Source organism: Hylobates moloch, unplaced genomic scaffold (genome assembly GCF_009828535.3).
Source record: "Hylobates moloch isolate HMO894 unplaced genomic scaffold, HMol_V3 SCAFFOLD_3, whole genome shotgun sequence".
Lineage (NCBI taxonomy): Eukaryota > Metazoa > Chordata > Mammalia > Primates > Hylobatidae > Hylobates > Hylobates moloch.
In genome coordinates this window covers 73928647-73943449 of record NW_026652278.1, presented here as the reverse complement: position 1 = coordinate 73943449, position 14803 = coordinate 73928647, and the positions used below count along the sequence as shown (strand labels likewise).

General features: G+C 53.1%; 1 protein-coding gene across 1 annotated transcript in view; it reads left to right on the top strand.

Annotated features, from left to right (window-relative positions):
- Window positions 1-14006, top strand: part of ZCCHC24 (zinc finger CCHC-type containing 24) — a 62924-nt gene extending 48918 nt beyond the window's left edge. The window contains exons 3-4 of the mRNA XM_032141361.2: window positions 2080-2244; window positions 9862-14006. Coding sequence (XP_031997252.1) covers window positions 2080-2244; window positions 9862-9975 — 279 coding nt within the window. The 3' untranslated portion in view covers window positions 9976-14006. The remainder of the gene's footprint in view (window positions 1-2079; window positions 2245-9861) is intronic.
- Window positions 14007-14803: the final 797 nt, after the last annotated feature.

Genomic DNA, 14803 nt, shown 5'->3' with positions numbered 1-14803 from the left:
CCAACTCAAAGCCTGCGAGGGCCTAGTAGAGAACGTAAATTCAGCTCTAGCTGGTGGGAGCAGAAGTGATGTGGAGGAAGCACGTGCATGCAAGCTGATGGGGCAGCCACTCCTTAACCTCAGCCAGCAAGGATTCTAGACCAGTGTGGTCGTATTTCTGTATGAAATCTCCCATTTGCAAATATTAGGGTAACTCATTCAACTTTTAAAAACACTTGCAGCTTGCACGTGAATGTTCATAATAGCACTATTCATAATAGTCAAATATTAGAAACAGCCCCAGTGTCTATCATCTGATAAATGGGCTAATAAAACATGGCATGTCCATACAGTGGAATATTATTTGGCAACAAAAAGGATTGAAGTACTGACATATGCTATAGCATGAATAAACCTTGAAAACATGACACTAAGTGAAGCCAGACAAAAAAGGACAAATGTATGTTTCTACTTATATTAAATACCTAGAATGGCGAAATCCAGACAGACAGAAAGTACATTAGTGGCTGCCTAGGGCTGTGTGGGGTAAGGAAGTGGAAGTAGGATGGGGAAGTACTATTACTGGATATAGGGCTACTTTTGGGTGGGCAATAAAAATATTCTAGAATTAGATTGTGGTGATGACTGTATACTCTGTGAATACACTTAAAACCAATTCATTTGTCCACTTTAAATGGGTAAACTGTAAGATACATGAATTATATCAGCAAAGCTGTTAAAATAACACTGTGTGGGAGACAGCTAGTTTCTTTCATATATAAAATGCAGTTACAAATCAACAAGAAAAATATTAGGCTACTCCTGCGTGAAAAAAGAATCACAAAAAGTATGAACAAATAGTTCACAAAGGAAACACAAGTAATTCTTAAATGCATGGCAAATTCACTCTTGCTCATAATAAAAGACATACAAGTCAAAGCTCCTCTGAGAAGATTTTCTGCCTTTTAGATTGGTGATAATGAAAACTCTGTTGATGTTGATATGGAATATTAAGTTGGGATACCTGAAGTATGTGGGGAGGGGCAGTGGCAATTTGCTCTTTAAAAATTAGTGGTGCTCATACCCATTGACCCAACAATTTCACTTCTATATTCACAAATACACTTACACATGTGCAAAATGATACATATATGAAGTTATTCATTATAGCATTGTTTGTAATAATGGAAGAACAGAAATAAGCTAGGTGTTCTAAAATAGTAACTGGTCAATGCACTGTGGAGCTTGCATGGACTCATACTGTGTGCAGCTGTTAAACAGAATGCAGTATCTCTATTTGTAGTGATGTAGGGAAAACGCTCAGATATATTATTCAGTAAAAAAACGGTAGCCAGGCACAGCTGTATGCACCTACGTAGCCCCAGCTACTCAGGTGACTGAGGCAGGAGGATCCCTTGAGCCCAGGAGTTTGAGTCCAGCCTGCCAATATATCGAGACCCTGTCTCGAAAAAATAAAATAAGATAAATTTTTAGAATGGAAGATGCAGAACCAGATGGATAATCTGTTTCCATTTTCATGAGGGAAAAGAATGTATGTACAAATGTGCATGTCATATGCATTTGTAAATGCAGAGTCCGCCTTTGGAGTGGTGTGAGGGAATTTAGATTGCCTCCTAGTAGGAGAGCTGACTGGGTGCAGGGGAGGAGGAAGATTCATTGGCACTGCCACCAGTTTCCATGCTTGTATTGCCTCTTCAATGACCCTTTAAAGCACACTGCTGGGTAGGCCAAAGAGTGCCTGTGTGCAGGCCCATGAGACCAGCTGCCCTTGATGACGTGTGAGTTAAGGAAGTAATTTCCAGCCACCATTGAGTACTTTACTCCTTAAATCTAGAAGAGACGTGTGCCATCTGCTCTGTTTTTCACCATCTCCTCTGTTTTCTGTTCCCGATGTGCCTCCCAGCTGTGGGATTCCCGTCTGTGCTCTGGGGACGAGTCTGGTATTATCTAGACTGGGAACAAAAGGTGCTGCACGCATGGACACAGGACATGAAGACTGAGGCGGAGGCCAGGGGAACCCTGTGGGCATCATCTTGGCCTTTGGATGCCAATCCCCTGTGTTTGCTTCCTGCCTTGTAGGCACGCCCCAAAGGCGAGGGCCTGACTCCATACCAGGGCAAAAAGCGCTGCTTCGGCGAGTACAAGTGTCCCAAGTGCAAGAGAAAATGGATGAGCGGGAACTCCTGGGCCAACATGGGGCAGGAGTGCATCAAGTGCCACATCAACGTGTACCCGCACAAGCAGGTGAGCCGGGCGGGCTGGGGCCTTCTCGGAAGGACCGTGGGAGGGCAACTTTTCCCTTACTGGGCCTCAGTTTACTCCCTCCTATGAGGGAGATCTCTCTAAGTTGACCCTTTCTTTCCTTGTCTCATCTGAAATGGGAGGGAAGGGAAGGGAAGGAGGATGATGGGGCAACTGCACCAAGATCTTGAGACCAGAGAACCCCGGGGAATTGTAAAACTAGTCAACAGGGCGTGCTGTTGTGAGACAGAGATGTGCGGACAGCAGGAAGCAGCAGAAAACTCGAATTTCCTTCCTTGATCCATCTAGTCAGCCAGCGTCAACAGGGTGGCTGTGTGCACCAGGCCCGGGCATGTGGGAGGGGTAGGGCCAGCTCCTCCTAGGAAGGTCTTACCTCAGGCAGCCGCACAGGGAAAGCCACTCAGAGAGGCTGATGCTGACTCGGGGACCTGGAGGACGGGGGGAACGAGGGACCCAAGAGCAGCAGGGCTTTCAGATTCATTTTAAGTCAGTTACTCTGGTTGTGTGCAGAGATTGAGTGTGGAAACCAGTGGGAAAGCCAACAGCATAGCCTCATACAAGCTGGGAGGGAGGGGGCTCTGGAGGTGGCTCTGGAGCTGGATGTGACACCAAGCATCACCAGATTGGTGGTGGAATGTGGGGGAAGAATAGGAGCCCAGGAGAACAGTCCCACCCCAGGCAGGCTGGAGCACCTGAATGGATAGAGGAGGTCGTTCCTGGACTGGGCAGCCTGGGCAGGACACAGGTGTTGGAAATGAAAGCAGGGGTCCTCTGATACAGGTTACATTTGAGATGTTCGCAAAAATCCAATTAGAGATGTCAAGAAGGCAGTTAGATCTGTATTTCTGAAGCTCATGTGAGAAGTCAAGATGGCCCATACATAAGTGGGTGTCATCAACCTAAACGTAGTAGGGAATGGATTTGAGTTCCTGCAGAAAGAATGTCGACAGAGTAGAGAAGGGATTCCCTAGATCAAGTGTTGCTGAATGCCAGTGTTTGATGGTCAGATAGTGGAGGAAGACCCAGTAAGGAGAAGGAGAACCAGGGAGCGTGGAGTCCTAGAAGCCGGGGGTGGGGTCGGGGGAGTGCTGTTGGAGGCTTGGCTGGTAGCTGGTGCTCAAATGTCAGGTATAGAGACCACAGAGGAGTGCCTTGGAAATTTGGCAATAAGGCGATGGTCCTCAAATTTTACAAAGCAAAACAAAAGCATTACTTTTACCTGGGGAACTTGAACTACAACCTAGGTTTGAGAAGCACAGAAGCCCGGCCAGTCAGGCATGAGGGTGAGAGTGGAGGTGCTGATTTGTAGCTGGCCTGAAGGTCAAGGCAGTGTCCATGGAGCAGTGTCAGGGGAGGCTGGTGTGGATCTGGCTGCAGAGGGAATGCCTCACTGTCCACTCTCTTGAGGAGAGTTTGATTGTCGAGAGAATCACAGCAGTGGCCGCAACCGGGAAGGAACCCTTGGGCTGGGTGTTGTGGAGATAGCAGAGCCTGGAGCCCAGTGCAGTCTGGTGAGAATGATCTAGAAGACAGCAAAAGGCTGATGATGCAGGGGCAAAACGGGGGATGCTTCACCCATCGGCACAGGAGGGAGGGAGAAGAGGGGGTAATTAGGAAGGTTCATGGGTTGGATGGTGCAAAGAAGAACCTCACATCCAAGGCTTCTGTTTTGTCAGTAAATGGGAGACAAACGGGCTGGGGCGGGCTTAAGGAAGGATGAGCAAGGAAGAAGCCTGCTAGAGAAAGCTGGCTGGACCACCCAGCCGCATCCCAGGCCCGGGGAGGTGCACGATCCTAATGCAGTGGCAGGCGTCAGCCTAGTTCTGTGACTTGCTCCAGCACAGTTCGCTTGGCATGTGCAGGCCAGGCCTGGTGTACGGAGGGTCCACAGGGCAGAGGTTGGCTGGGCGACCACTCCAGAGGTCAGATGGTTGGGGGGTGGGCCTATTTGTAAAAGTATGATGAGCGTGCTTCATCGTGGGGCATCAGCAGGGAAGGGAAGCTAGAGGGGACTGGTGGAGAGGGAGGCCAGGTGGGCCTGTGGACTGGGTGGAGTCTGGGAGCCAGTGGAATGGAAGGAGAGAACGAGGGGGCAGAGATGGGTGGTTTCTGAAGAAGCCCAAGTCTAGGGTGTGGCTGAGGGGTGGTGGGAGGGAAAGGTCACTGTCGATGAGGTAGTGGGGGATGGAGGAGCCAGGGGTGGGGTGGGCCTTCCATGTGTGCTGAGTCACCACAAAGGACAAGCAGACAGAGGAGACAGGAGGGGAGAGGGCTCCGGGAGCTACTGGGGGAAGGCTCCCCTGAGGGAGAGATGTGAGACAGAGCTCTGATGGGGTAGAAGGTCAGTAGACCGGGGGCCTGGAGGATAGCTTGGAGCCCGGAAGGGCAGATAAGTGGCCTGGGAGGAAGCAGGGGAGGAGGGAAGGCAGATAATGGTGGCTTGCTGGGGGCAGGAGTCAGGAACAGCCCAGTTTCTGCAGGGCCTCAGATGTATGGGGGCTGCTGAGGTCTGTGCTGACAGTCCTGGGGGCTGGGTCCTTACGACCCCCTCTGTGACTTAAGCAGCCTGTGCATCCAAGCTCCACAGGAATCCAGTCTCTGCAGTGGCTCCAGCCCTCAGCCCCTGCCCCGATATTGCCCCAGCATCTGGCTGGGCAGGGCTCCTCACCATGCCCCTTCCACAATGCCAGGCCCATTCCTGGCTTGTGTCACCATCCCCAAGCTGGCAACGGCCCCACCTGCCTCGCCATCTCCATCCTGCCCAGCTCAGTCCCAGCACAGCTCCCTGACCACCTGTCCCCCATCTCCACATTCAGGATCAGCTCTCCCAGGACCCAAACTAAAGGATCCCTCAAGAGTGTGTGGCTGGGCCCTTCCGCTCTTCCAGTCGTTAGGCCACTGTTGAGCACCTACTGTGTGCACTGGCGACACTGAGGCCCCAAAAGGAGACAGGACTTGAGTAGTCAAGTGACCAGTGACCAGTCAGCTGGTGTCAAGGGGCCCTAGAACTCAGGTCTCCCACTGCCCAGGGCTCTATCTCCTCTCCAGAGCTCCCAAACTGGGAGGGGGTGTGAGGGTGGTGCCTCTCTATCCCCCAGCTGTCGGGAGCCTTTGAAGAGCCCAGCGGCGGTGCTCCCCATGGCGCCTCGCGGTGGAGGGGGCTGGTTTATTTCTCCTGCCCCACAGAGCCCTGACCTGTGTGGCCTCCGTCTCTGGAGAACCCCCCACTTCCCCACTCTCCTGGCCGCCACATCTGCTTCCTGTCGGCCTCCAGCTGCAGCTCCCCCTACCGGCTCCAGTCCCCTCAAGAAGACCTTGCCTTGCTGCAGGGAGTAGGGGAGGCCCTCCACCACGGTCAGCCCCAGCTGCAGAGTGTTTTCCGTCGGCAGAGGGGAGTGTCTCGACAGCTTCTCCAGGCTCCTCGCCCAGTGGCAGGCCAAACGGGGCTGAGCAGTCGAGCCAGGGCCCGGGCCCACAGAGGGAACCCCCACCATGGGGTCATGGCCAAGGAAGGGGCGCAGCTCAGATGAGCCCAGGAGGGTGCTGGCAAGGATGTTTCGAGATCATTTCACCCGGGACTTCGCTGTTTCCGCTGCCCCCATGCTGCCCCTAACCTTATATAACACATGATACCAATACTGGTCAACATTTTGAGTGCTCTCTATGTGCCAGGCACTGTTCTAATCCCTTTGCATAGACTAATTTACTCTTCACAGCAACCCTATCACGTAGAGTTAGCCTACAGACTTAGCCCCCATTTTATGGAGAAGAAAATTGAGTCCCAGAGAAGTTAAGTGATTTGCTAAAGGTCACACAGCGATCACTAAGTCTTCCGGAGCTTTTTATGGTTATAAAATATTTTAAGACAATCATCTCAGCTGGGCACAGTGGCTCATACCTGTAGTCCCAGCACTTTGGGAGGCCAAGGTGGGAGGATTGCTTGAGCCCAGGAGTTCAAGACAAGCCTGGTCAATACAGTGAGACCTCGTCTGTATAAAAAAAAACTATTTCAAACAATTAGCCAGGTATTGTGGTGCATGCCTGTGGTCCCAGCTACTTGGAAGGCTAAGGTGGGAGGATTCACTGCACTCCAGCCTATGTGACAGTGGCCCTGTCTCTAAAAAAGACAGTCAGCCAGGCGCAGTGGCTCACGCCTGTAATCTCAACACTTTGGGAGGCCAAAGTGGGTGGATCACTTGAGGTCAGGAGTTCAAGACCAGCCTGGCCAACACAGCGAAACCCCATCTCTACTAAAAATACAAAAATTAGCTAGGTGGTGGTGTGTGCACCTGTAATCCCAGCTACTTGGGAGGCTGAGGCAGGAGAATCACTTGAACCCAGGAGACAGAGGTTGCTGTGAGCTGAGATAGCATCACTGCACTCCAGCCTAGGCAACAGAATGAGACTCTGTCTGAAAAAATAAAATTAAATAAAAAATAAAAATAAGACAGTCATCTTATTTACTTCTCTATCACACAGACACAGACACACACACACACACACACACACACACGCACACACGCACACGCAAACTAGGAAAAAGGCAGTGAATGTTATTAACCTCCCACCCAGATCCCAAAAGGGCAAGTTGAGGTTGTAGAGGAGAAAGATCCTTCCCAACAGCCCTTAGCTGATAGGTGGCAGAGCTGGCATGCAAAGCTCTGTCTATCTGACTTTGGTGATACCATGTCATATGGAGACGTTGCAGAAGACAGCAGACACAGAGTTCTGCAGAACAGTCTTAAAAACAAGCTGGCAATGACCCCTTCAGTCTCCATGGAGGTTCTGCCCTCAGTCCTGGGCCTGCCAAACCTCTGTCAGCCCCAGAGATGAAGACTCAGAAGGCAGATGCCAGTCAGGGTGGGTGCAGCTGGCAGGTGCCAGTGAATTCCCAGGGCAGAAGAGCGCTGTGCCTGTGAAGACAGGCTCCCCTCCACCAAACACAGGAGGGTGCTGCCCTGGGGACAGAAAGCCAGGGACTCAGACGAGCTGGGAGGGAGTGCTGCAGTCTGGGGTGGGCACTGGTCATAAGCTGGCCCTGAGCCCCAATACAGTGTAGCCAGTGGGGCCAGCTGCAGGCAGTAGGCAGTATGTCCCTGCAGTGCAGGGCTTGGAAACAGCATGTGTGGCTGGAAGGCCACACACCTACTACCTCCTCACTGCGGGCCCCAGGGATGTCCCTAGTGTCTTGGAGCCTCAGTTGCCTCATCTGTGGAAACTCCCTTCCCCATACATCTGTGACCTGTTTCCTCCCTGTGCCACTCACAGGGAGGTGGTGACATTAGGTGGCCTGACTTAAGTGGCAGTACTTTACCACATAACATGTAAGCCATGGGGAGTGAGGGTTGTGTGGGGCCTGCTGAGTCTGGCCTTTCTGGCCTGCCCTGGAAGACTGGGTCCAGGAAGAGGCCCTGGCCAGACAAGGGGGTGGGGGCTGCAAACCAGCTTTGTTTTGGTGTGCTGGAGGGGACATTTCACGACTATACTGATCGGAGCATCCTTTGGGAGCCAAGCAGAGTCTGTGTGGCTGGGATCTCCAGGATGAGGTGACAGGGACCCAGATTCTAACTCAAGGTGGGAAGCCTTCTTACAATGCAGGGCAGTAAACTGAGCGATGGGCTCTGCCAGCAGGCAGCTCTCCAGCCCTGAGGGCACCCAAGCCCCAAATGGAGGAGCTGTTGGAGGTCTCCCTGGGACGTCCAGGAGAGCAGGGAATGTGCCCTTCCTAGGTCCTTTCACCTTGGGATCTTGGCTTAATTTTGATAGCCCTCCACCAGCTGGTGTCCCCCTCCCACTGATAAGACAAACCACAGACAGCTTCTGCATGCCGGGCTCTTTGTATTCATTATCTCCATTGAGTTGTCCGGTAAGAACAAGCCCATGGGAAAGCTGTTATCAGAATCCCTGTTCACAGATGGGAGCATGGAGACCAGAGGGGGCAGGTGGCCTGCCCAAGGTCACACAGCTCTTAGGTAGCAGATCCGGCATTCGAGCCCAGGTCTGACAAGAAATCAAACTCTTCTTTCCCTGGCCAGGACGAAAGCTGGACAGGGAAGCCAGTCACCTGAAAGCCTCTTGTGATGTGGTTGACGTGCCTGTCTTTCCCTCCAGGCCTTGGCTTTGTGACTTTAAGCCTGGGAGCACAGGGATGGGTTTTATGACCCCTGGGCCAGGGGCAGAAGGGTGGTCCCTGGATCAGAACCCTCCCACCACAGTCTCCCCACCTGCCTTCTAGAACCTTCTGACTCTTCCATTCCCAGACCGCTCTGAGTGTCCTCTTGGTGCCAAGACTGTGGATGGGGTGGAGAAGCCAGTATACTACTTTTGAGCCATTCACAGCCTGGCCAGGGGGACAGAGCACACCCTCTGGTGCCCTCCCCTGTCATCCCGGGCCATGGTCTGCAGTCCAGGTTCTCCTGCCCCCTCTCCTGGGCATGTGGCCCCCAGCTGGCCCTGACCAGCTTCCTGTGAGCCCCCCATGTCCATGCAGGGGACCCTTCTGCAGGCAGGGGCTCCAGCTGGAGAGAAGGCAGCATTCCCGTGAGCTGGCCAAGAAAGCATCCACTCGGGAGCTGTTCCTCATGACCTCCATAAATTCTCCAGGGAAACAAGTCTTCGCCAGCTTTGGAGAGTCAGGAGGGGAGGAAAAGAGCGAGCAGGGAATCTCCCTCTCTAATAGAAATGTGCTCATCTGTGCCTTCCGCTGTCCAGTTCACACACTCCCAGGCATCTCTCTGGATCCTCCCAGTCCCCTGCAAACCAGGCACTGTGCATGGCCCACTTCACAGATATGGAAATGGAGGCTCCCTGCGATCACCCAGTGAGTGGGTGGCAGGATAGGCCCGGCAAGTCACCTCTCTTCTCTGGGCCTCAGGTTCCTTGTTAGAAAACCGAGGTTTCATTCATGCAGTCTCAACAAATAGGGCACTGGGCTGGCCCTGAGATGTGCGGGTCAATCAACACTCATGGAGCTCGCTCACCGCAAGCCCGAAGCACTGCGACTGTGTCCGGGTTAGGCTTCCCTTGAGTTCTGAGGCCACACAAGCAGAGGTGCGAGTGGAGAGTGGCCAGGGAAGAGGCGCCAGATGCCGGGGTCGGGAGATGTGGGTCCAGGCCTCCATTGCTGTGGGTCTGGGTTTCCTCATCTGACAGGCTGCACCCGTGTCCTGCCTCTAACCTGCACTCACATGAGCTTCAGGTGCTGGCTCCTCAGGCAGCACTCAGGGCAGAGGAGAGCAGTGCACATGGCCAGGGTGCCGGGTACAAGGCCCCTCCACAGCCCTGGCCCAGCCCAGGGCCCCACCTGTGTGTCCCAGGACTCAGACGCCTGCATGTGGGCTCAGCAGGAGGGCCCCAGCACCGTGGCTGAAACAACCTGTGACCACAGGCGCCCTCTCCCCACCCCTCATCGGGTGTGTGTCTCTCCCTCTCTGTGTCTGTCAGTCTCTGTCTCTGTAGAGGTGTGCCTCCCTCTCTGTCTGGTCCCCTCCCTGTGTACCTGTCTCACCTGCCTGTCTCTGTGTCTCTCCCTGTCTGTCTCTGTGTTTCTGTCTTTCTCTCCCCTCACTCCCCTGGGCCCCTTCCTCCATCTCTCTGCAGAGACCCCTGGAGAAGCCCGATGGCCTGGACGTGTCCGACCAGAGCAAGGAGCACCCGCAGCACCTCTGCGAGAAGTGCAAGGTCCTGGGTTACTATTGCCGTCGCGTGCAGTGATCGGCTGCCCGCCCGCACCCAGAGCCGCCCCCTACCAGCCCGAGGAGACGCTGCTTCCCTGTGCTACTCCGAGGGGCTGCTTGTCGCCCTGTGCGTGGGGTGCCCTCGCAGGCCTGCGGGGCTGGGCCGGGGGCTCTTAGCGTCCTTGCCTTGTGTGTGTTGACAGTGTTACTGACATTGCTGCCCCCCACAGGCCAGGGAAAGCAGGGAGTCTGGGGCTCTTTGCAGGTGGGCCTGGGGTCTCAGTGGAGGGGACAAAGGCAAGCAAAAGCCCATATCCAGGAGCCCTGGGTGTCCCCACAGGCTCTCCTCGGAGAGCCTCTTTGGGGTGAGCAGTCTTGTATTGGCCACAGGTGCACTAAATTTACTGTGAATCCCAGACCTCCCCCAGACCAGCCAGGCCGCCTGCCCCCACCCAGAACCTTCCGGTTTGCCATGTATGGAAAGCCACTCTCAGAAATCCCTGTTTCTTTCCTGAGTCAGCAATCGTGGCAAGGGGACGTGTGTTCTAGCAGCTGCTGCAGAGTGGACCTCTCTGTCCCTTGCCCACCTTAAGCCCCAAATCCTGACCCCCTCTGACATCACTGGCATTGCACCCGGATGTGCCCCCTCCCCACCCTATGGACCCAGATAGGAGGGGTTAGGCGCAGGGGAGGCATGGAACGCTGGACAGATGTGTCCTGGGGAACGTGGGGCAGCCCCTCCCACGACCCCCACCAGACTGCCTTAGGTTTTGTCAGCCCCACTCCCTTTCCTTCCCCTCCGCCTCCCACCCACGCTGGGGGTTCACATCAAGATAGTTGGGCCCAGTGTGGAAGCCCAGCGTGTCTGTTCTAGCAGAAAAGACACAAGCCTGGCATTCGGGAGAACTCGGCTCAAGTCTTTGCCCTGCTGCCGACGCATTGTGTCACCTTGGGCAAGGACTCCGCATCTCCGGGCCTCAGTTTCCCCTTTAGTTAAATGACAGCATAACACTAGAGAGCAGAGGGCCATTTCAGCTCTGTTGTTCTGGGATTCAGGCTGGCCGGTGCTGCGTCCGGGAGCTTTACTTGGGGAGTTTCACCCTGAATGGTGGGAGAAACCTCCCAGGCGCCAGGTACCCCGCACCGTGACCCTTCACTTGGTGTCTTAGGGAGTCAAGCTGAGGGATGCTGAGTCCTCCCCTGCTGGCTCCTGCAGCCCCAGCCCTGCTTTTCATCCCTGCAAACATGGAGAAGCCCCCTCCTTCTCACCTCGGTCTGCTAGCCCCTCACATGGAGAACCCTGAGACAAGCCACAGAACCCCTCTTTTCTAAAATGGGGACAATAATTTCCTACCTCCCAAGGGAGCAGAGAGGCCTCGTGGCACGTCCCTGGCCAGGAAGCCCACTGTCCTGGCTGGCGGCGGGATCGTGCGCTCCTCTCTCTCCCAGATGAGAAGCCCCGTTTCCATGGTCATGACCCTTCCTTTCTCCCGGCTGTCAGAACTGGGTCCCTTGATTTTGCCCCTACATTATGCCTCTGTGGGAAAAAAAAAAAATCAGACCACGAAATGGGCCTGAAATTCAGTGTTTACCATGGCTCAAGGACGCCCATCTGGTGTCCAGTTGCCTTTTGTATTCAAATGAAAATGCTTTGTACAACTGAGGAGTTACAGTGAAGTGTTAACCAGGGGTCCAGGGAGCGAGTTGAAAAGATGGAGTGAGTGTATTTGCAGCCAGGGAGCTGTAGGGTGGATTTGAGGGGCCATACCCTCTGAGCACTTAAAAAAGTTGTATTTGCTCCAGGCCAGGCAGCAGGCTGTGGACACCCTTGCCACCACTGGGGACTGCCACTGAGGACTCCCCGAGCACGTTGTTCCCCGTCTTCTCCAAGGTGTTGAGGTGAGCTGGGGTTGGCCCCGGCCCAGGCTTCTGTCCCAAGGAGAAGCTGCCACTGACAGTCATCCTACCGCACTGCTAAAAAGAATGTTCACAGTGGTGGGTGGCATGCCAGTGCCAACCCTTCCAGGGACCCGGCCATTGGGGACCTTGGCCCAAGGATGCCTGGGGCCTGCCAGCTGTGCTGCAAAGGTGGGGGGGCCCACACCCTAAAACTAACCCAGGCCCCAGACCACTGGAGGCCAGGGCTTCCCTGCACGGGCTAAGGGGAGTTGGGATATCACCCCAAAGTGACCTTGCCAGTGAGCTGTTCAGCAGGTAGCCACTGCCCTGCCATCTGTGCAGAGCCAGCCACCTTGGGGGCTGGGGTTCCCGCTTTGAGGCCCACCCTCCATACTCCCCTTGACTCGGCTCTGGCTGAACTGGGGAACTCTCTGTGGTCAGCAAAGCCCCTGCCATGCAGGGCAGGTGCCATGAGAATTAAGTGCTCAGAGGGCCAGGAGCCCAGGGGACAGGAAAGTGTGTGGTTTTAGTACGTTCAAAAGGGACAATCGCTTGCAGTTGTTAGATCTAGCGATCTAGTTGGGAGATAATGGTGTTTACCCCATATGAAGTATTCAATAGTTCTACTTGTGAATTTGTATTTATTTTGAGTTATACTTGACACAGAATTCCTTTTTTTAAAAAAAATATGTGTGTATTTTGGAAAAAAAAATTCATAGATGTTAAAATTTCTGCATGGTTACCAGTTTTTCTCACAACACTGAATTTGGTAGCTTTTCCCGAAAAAATCTTCACAGTAATTTTTTGTCTGTATATATTTGAGGGCCTTTTTTAAAAAAAAAAAAAAAAAGAAAAAGAAAAGAAAAATGTAATTGTTTGATTTTTGAGATTAAAACAAACAACAAAAAGAGAGGCATTTTCAAAACTTCAGAACTTTCAGGAGGGCAAGAGAATATCAAACAAAGATTTCTGGAAGTATTTTGCCAACCTTCTGGTTGAGCTGCAAGAAAATATTTATGGTGAGAACTTTTCTGTTCCCACTATTGGGTTTTTGGTTGGTTTTTGTTTGTTTTTTACTATGCTTTGGTCTGTAAAAATATGCAACTGAACTACATTCAGAAGGAAATATTGTCTACATAGAATATTATATGAAGTTGGTACATAATTCTGATGAGGAAAAAAAATCTTTGCAATTCTTTAAGCCATATTGTTGTTTTTCTGTGTTGTTTTTCCCTGGATGAAAATATCAGTATTAAGTAGCCAGCATATTATTCAAGTGTTTAGACTTATTAATATGTTCTTGTCCTGTATTTATACATATGTGTATTTCGGAAAGTATTGCCTTTTTTAAGGGAAGCTATAATTTGATACATAGTGAAAAAGGGAATGGTGACCCCTTTGTGCCTCTTCCACTGAGGATAACAAACAGCATTGTAATCCATTCTCTTGCACCTTCTTCTTATTATCTTGTTATTATGGTTTTATTAATTTTGTAGAGGGGCAGGGAGTGGGCGAGGGGAAGAAGCAGCTTATTTGACTGACCAGCCCCTCTGTGGTCCACCAGCGTCTTGGCTTGGTGGGAGGGCTCTCGATCAGCAGGGCCCCAGGAGGGAAGAAGAAGTGGGGCAAAGCCTGGCCTCGCCGCTCGGGAGCTTTGCCATCTGAGCCACGCCTCCTCCAGGCCATGCTCCCTGAACTTGGAAATGTCAACCAGAGCCCTTACACCAGCCTTCCAGCATCTAATAGACTTGAATCTACTCTAAACGAATATCTAATCCAACCTCGCTACATTGTAGCTCAGTCCAACGACTAACCCTGAAATGGGGGTGTTCCAGCCTTCACCGAGATGGCCAAGCGGTCCCCTGGGGGCTGTGGCAACAGGCTTATCCTTCTCTGTTGCCAACCTTGCCGTCCGACCTCCTCCACCCCCATGCGGTGACCCCGTCTGTGTCTGTGTCTGTCCATACGTGTGAGTCCAGCTAAAAAGACAAAACAGAACCCGTGGGCCCAGCTCGGAAGGTGCGTGGAGAAGGCTCCGACGTCTCCGAAGTGCAGCCCTTGGGATGGCATTCCGTTGTGTGCCTTATTCCTGGAGAATCTGTATACGGCTCGCCTATAGAAATATAGCCTCTTCATGCTGTATTAAAAGGACTTTTAAAAGCAAAAGAAGCTCATAGGTTTCCTTGTTCACGCAAGCGTGTGGGGAGGCTGGACTCTTTCAGAGGCAGGAGATGGGGCAGGCATCAGAGAGACTTGGGACTGGCCTCAGCTCCCCTGGGTCTGGGTCTTCTTGTCATTGCCCTGCCTCCATGCCATTGATTTGCCTCCTCCCAGCCTCTCTGCCCCCAACTGGACACTCTCCAGGGCGACGGCCCTCCCCAAGTTGGCCCCAGACTGGGTGAGATTGTCAGCAGATGAGGTCACACGTTTACTCAGCGGGGGGACTCCCGGGTGACCATATATAGGAGTGAATCTGCCTCGGAGACGGCAGCCCTGGGCCGCTCCCACTTGGCACACTCGGCCAAGATCAGGATTTGGGCCCAGACACAGAGCATCACACAGTGAGCAAACAGATCAGTCCAGGGGAGACGGCGCAGGGGCCCCTCTTCTGACCAAAGCCTGGGCTGTCATGAGGTGGGGCTCCTGCTGAGGGCCATGGGGAACCACAACGAAGCAAGACTGTCAGCAGCCACCTGCCTGCAAAGCCCAGCATCGGCTCTTGCTGTTCTCAACCTTGCTGCTCACCTGAGTCACCTGCGGGGCTTTAAGAACATCATGTCTTGGTCCCACCGCAGGGAGGCCAAGGAAGTGGTCCAGGGTGTCTTTGAGTTTGTAAAGCCCCCCAGCTCAGTCCATTGTGCAATCAAAGTTGAGCAGCACTGGGCTTCAGATGGTCCCTAGTGTTCCTGTGGGACCCACGGTGATGGGGAGGAGGCAGGGGGCAGAGGGTCCTGTCAAGGGGTGCC